Raw genomic sequence first — 4,559 nt, 5'->3', positions numbered from 1 at the left:
ACAACACAACACAAAACAACACTGAATACAATGCAACACACAACCCCACAGATTCCTACACAACACACAATATCACTGGTTACAACACAACCCACAACCTCACTGGATTCGACACAGAACAAAACCACACCCAGACAGCTGTCAATCACTCTGCCACCTTCCTGTTTCCTGCAGCAAACCACGCCCACCAGGGAGATTACAGCTGTGTTTATCACATCTACGTTTTTTATCATAACTTCTCCTCTAAGAGCGAGGTCCTCTCTCTCACTGTCACAGGTAATCAGGATTATAGTATTTTAAAGTTACAATATGAAACTCACTCAAGCACCCTTAAATATGACATGAATTCAGAAATATTAAGCAAATTCCATGAAATATGCCTTTTTAATTAGAGCTGTTCTTTACATGATGTTTGATGTTCTCACATATTTAACATATTTCTCTCACAGATTCTCATCTGACATCTAACATCATCAAATGTACAGTCGCAGTGCTTCTGCTTTTGGTCCTGATACTTGGTGGCCTCTATCGTCTCCGGAAGGTAATTATACTTCTTTATTCAACGTAAGACCGCAATGTAAATGAAGCAGTCAGACGTTTTGCTTTATGTAAGAGAGCCACGTCTGATCCAGCAAATTAAAGCTGGGTGTCGCTGTGTTTCCTCAGGTCATCAGAAGGCGTTGTGCAGGAGCTCAGAACATTGAGTTGGTTTACTATGATGTAGGACGGGAGAACGTTGAGATAGTTTATTGTAACGTTGCTCGTTCCGATGCTGAAGCTGGACCCAGTGAAGAGGAAGAATACCACCTGTATGAAGAGATAGATGAACCAGGAGTTGCTGAAGCGGCAGGAAGAGGCAGGGCACCACCTGTGTATGAGGTGGATCTCTAAAGGACACTTTTATGAGCAGAGGGCATAAAAGTGTTGAAGGACACATTGCGTTACGTCTTAACACCTACAGAGAACAAGAGAGCACAGATCATCATTGCTCTTTTTGTGCTTGAAGGTCAGATCAGATTAGACCTTTAGTCTGTGTCCAACCTCATTATGTCTCATCCAGGGCCGGACTTACCATTGGGCCCGGGGGCCTCAGGGGAGGGGGGCCTCAAAAAAAAATAAAAAAATAAAAATTCCAAGGTCTTAAAGAAAGACAATACCATGACATTATTTGATAATTGTTTTGTATATTCATTTAATATTATCTCAATCTTTTGCCAATTATTTGGGGGCCCGCTTGTAATATACTCACAGCCCACATCTATTGACAGTAATAGTTGGATCCATTGCTCCTACTCCTACTGCCATCAGAGTGTGAGATAGAGAACTATTAATCTAGTATGAAGCTGGCTTGTACATTTGTTTCTATTGGCTCAATAGAATTAGGAGATGTATTAATTCATTCTACATGTAGATATCTATATGCTTATGATCATTTAACAGTTTGACCTCTTCACTTCATAATATATTAGATTTCTTCGCTTTAAACAAGTTTACATGAGCAGTAAAGCTTAGTGTGTATATTGTAGCAATAGTATCCTATAAATGTGTTTTTAGATGATTTATGATTAATAGTTTGTGATATCTTATTTCCATGTTATTACTTATCTCTTATTACTTATGTAATGTTGTATGTACCATGTAGTTTATAATTCTTAAATTGAAGTTGTTCTTGTTTGATTTTTATCTAGAGGATTGTTAGAAATCCTCAATAAAGATGAAATTCCTTGAGTAAAATGAGGTGTTCTGTATCCTAAATGTGTTGCGTGTTGTACAGGAAGTTGTCATTGGTTACCATGAACACAAACAAACAGGTTGTCATGGTTTCAGAACAACAGCAGGTTCTTTTTTAAAGGAGCATAGTGTGAACGCTACCTAAGGCCTGATCTATGTCTTTTTTAAAGGAGCATAGTGTGAACGCTACCTAAGGCCTGATCTATGTAGGGGAGACCGGGGCCAAAACACAAAAGTAACACTTTTTGGATTTTCCTTCATAATTCATACTTAAAATGTCTTAGTCATCTTTTGCAAAAAAAACACTAACAATAGTTACAATAGTCCCCTGTTACTGTGTTACAATTTCCCCCGGTCGGTGTTTTTTTAAATATATAAATCTCATATCAGCTAGAATCACAATAGTATAAGCTGCTAATGTTAATTTGTGACTAATAACATAGAGATACAATTCATCTAAGTTTAAATGTGCTGTTATCTAAACTTCAGACAGCAGAAGGAACCTTCAGCTTCCTGTTACTTTTGTCCTCAGTCTCCTCTACTGTATGTGTCAAGACATCAATCACTTTATGTCATCATCTGACTGTTACAGACATCCTGTACTGACTGGTCCATGTGTACGCTCTCAGAGTTACAGATATATACCAGTGTCTATCAGCATATTATAACTTTGGCTGATGCAAAACATACTGTGTGTGTGTGTGTGTGTGTGTGTGTGTGTGTGTGTGTGTGTGTGTGTGTGTGTGTGTGTATACATATATGTGTGTGTGTGTGTGTGTGTGTGTGTGTGTGTGTGTGTGTGTGTGTGTGTGTGTGTGTGTGTGTGTGTGTGTGTGTGTGTGTGTGTGTGTGTGTACATATATGTGTGTGTGTGTGTGTGTGTGTTTATAGTTTGACCTTTTAGGAATAACTTATTTGTTTGATCACTTGTCACCTTGGCAAGTTGCTTCACAGAGCATCTTATGAATAATGCAGAACCTTTTTCACTTCAAGTATCCTAGAATCAAACAATATTTGTGGAAATATAAAAAATATCTTGATATAACATAAGTCTGCATACCATGACTTATTCATAGATAAAAATAAATACACACACACAGTTAACATTTGGGGCACACAGGTAAGCCCCTTATATTTTGCATTTGTACATTTGGATAGGTAAGGTGTTTACGTGGACATTCCAGCTGACATGGGGGGATGAACACTAAGAAAATGTCAACATTGAGAGTCTGAAGGCTAATAATCTTCCACAAAACAACCCATTCCATTTATAGTACATACACAACATTTAGCAATAACAGCAAAATACATTTTAAAGACCAAAAAACATACAAATCTATTTTTTGGGGTCCCAGGCAAACCTCTGGGTTTCCACGTGAGAAGTTTGGGAACCACTTTTTAGGAGACAAGAAAACAGTTCTGTAAGATGTAGCTTAATGTCAAAACGAAGAATGGTGACATTTCATATTATTGGTTGGCCAAGAGGGCGAAGGAGAGGTGGAAGGTCACAGGAGAGGACAGAAGGGTAGCAGCATAAAAAACAGATCCACAATCAGTCCTGTCTGCAGACACCGCTCTGTTGATTGTTGCGACCGAAGGTCGCAGTATACCATGAGAAATGTTGTAGCTTGTCCTTCCGTCCTTCCTTACGCGCAGGAAGTGATGTCACGTGATCAAACCCTGGAAATTTATACTGTCACTGTGTGACATCACATGTGATATCACAGTGACAGTCCATATATGGGTATCCCTTTTATGCACATAATGAAGATCCCTGATGTCATTGATATATCACTGGCCAAATGGCAAAAGCATGGCCCATATCTGTGTGGCTGGTTCAGATAGGGATCTCAATGTATGGCCGTAACATGTATTGTATGTATATGGATACATATTATTATTAATAAAGGATCAAATAAAATAAAAAGTCCATGTATGGTCATTCCCAGAAACAAAAACAGAAACATACAGAACCTTGTATGCCCATATATGGAGATTTCTGATGTCATCAATCCCAGACCGAAAACAATAATATTAAGTCCATATATGGATATGGATATATATTAATAAAGGATAAAATAAATAAAATGTCCATATACAGTATGGGCATTCCCAGATGATGCCAAAGTGCGACCCCCCAACTGTTTTGTTGTTTATCAAGGAATGTTCAGGTGTGGAAGGGTAGGGCCTATTTTAAATATATATATATATATATATATATATATATATATATATATATATATATATATGTATGTATGTACCCACACACACACACACACACACACACACACACACACACACACACACACACACACACACACACACATTTATCTAGCTATATAGATAGATATATAATATAGATACATGTGTTTATGTATGTATGTATGTATTTATTTTGTATGTGTATATTATATACAGTATTTACCTTCACAAACAACGCCAGCATCTTCTAGGTGATCACAGTCGTGGACTCCAAACCATCCATGTCTGCACTGTGAGAGACTGGATTCACTGCCTGAACATCTGACACTTTCCAACCAGATGTTCCCATCACCCTCTCTGAAGAGTGCATTATTCTTCGCTGACAGAGCCCTTCCACAGCTTAACTGTCTACAAACTACCTGTGCATCGTTTAGATCCCACCCATCATCAAACACTGTCCCCCAACTGCCATCATTGTAGATCTCTACTCTGCCAGAACAGTAGTGTGGCCCGTTGACCAGCCTCACTGGATGGTCAGCTGAGTGAGAAGAAAACATAAAAACATTAAACTTAGTGAAGAACAACTTAAATGTGTTGTGTACAATGTAATAATGCCTGAAAAGCAG

At 38.2% G+C, this 4,559-nt stretch overlaps 1 protein-coding gene across 1 annotated transcript in view; it reads right to left on the bottom strand.

The window, feature by feature from the left end:
* Positions 1-636: 636 nt before the first annotated feature.
* mcama (melanoma cell adhesion molecule a) overlaps positions 637-4,559 on the bottom strand; it is a gene marked incomplete at both ends in the record, with an annotated part of 70,877 nt that continues 66,954 nt past the window's right edge. Inside the window, one exon of the mRNA XM_080748688.1 lies at positions 637-897. Coding sequence (XP_080604814.1) covers positions 637-897 — 261 coding nt within the window. The remainder of the gene's footprint in view (positions 898-4,559) is intronic.

This window comes from Nannobrachium achirus (assembly GCF_963921795.1).
Source record: "Nannobrachium achirus genome assembly, chromosome: 19".
In the NCBI taxonomy this organism is placed as follows: domain Eukaryota; kingdom Metazoa; phylum Chordata; class Actinopteri; order Myctophiformes; family Myctophidae; genus Nannobrachium; species Nannobrachium achirus.
The sequence above is the reverse complement of the archived record's forward strand: the minus strand, read 5'-3'. Positions and strand labels throughout refer to the sequence as shown.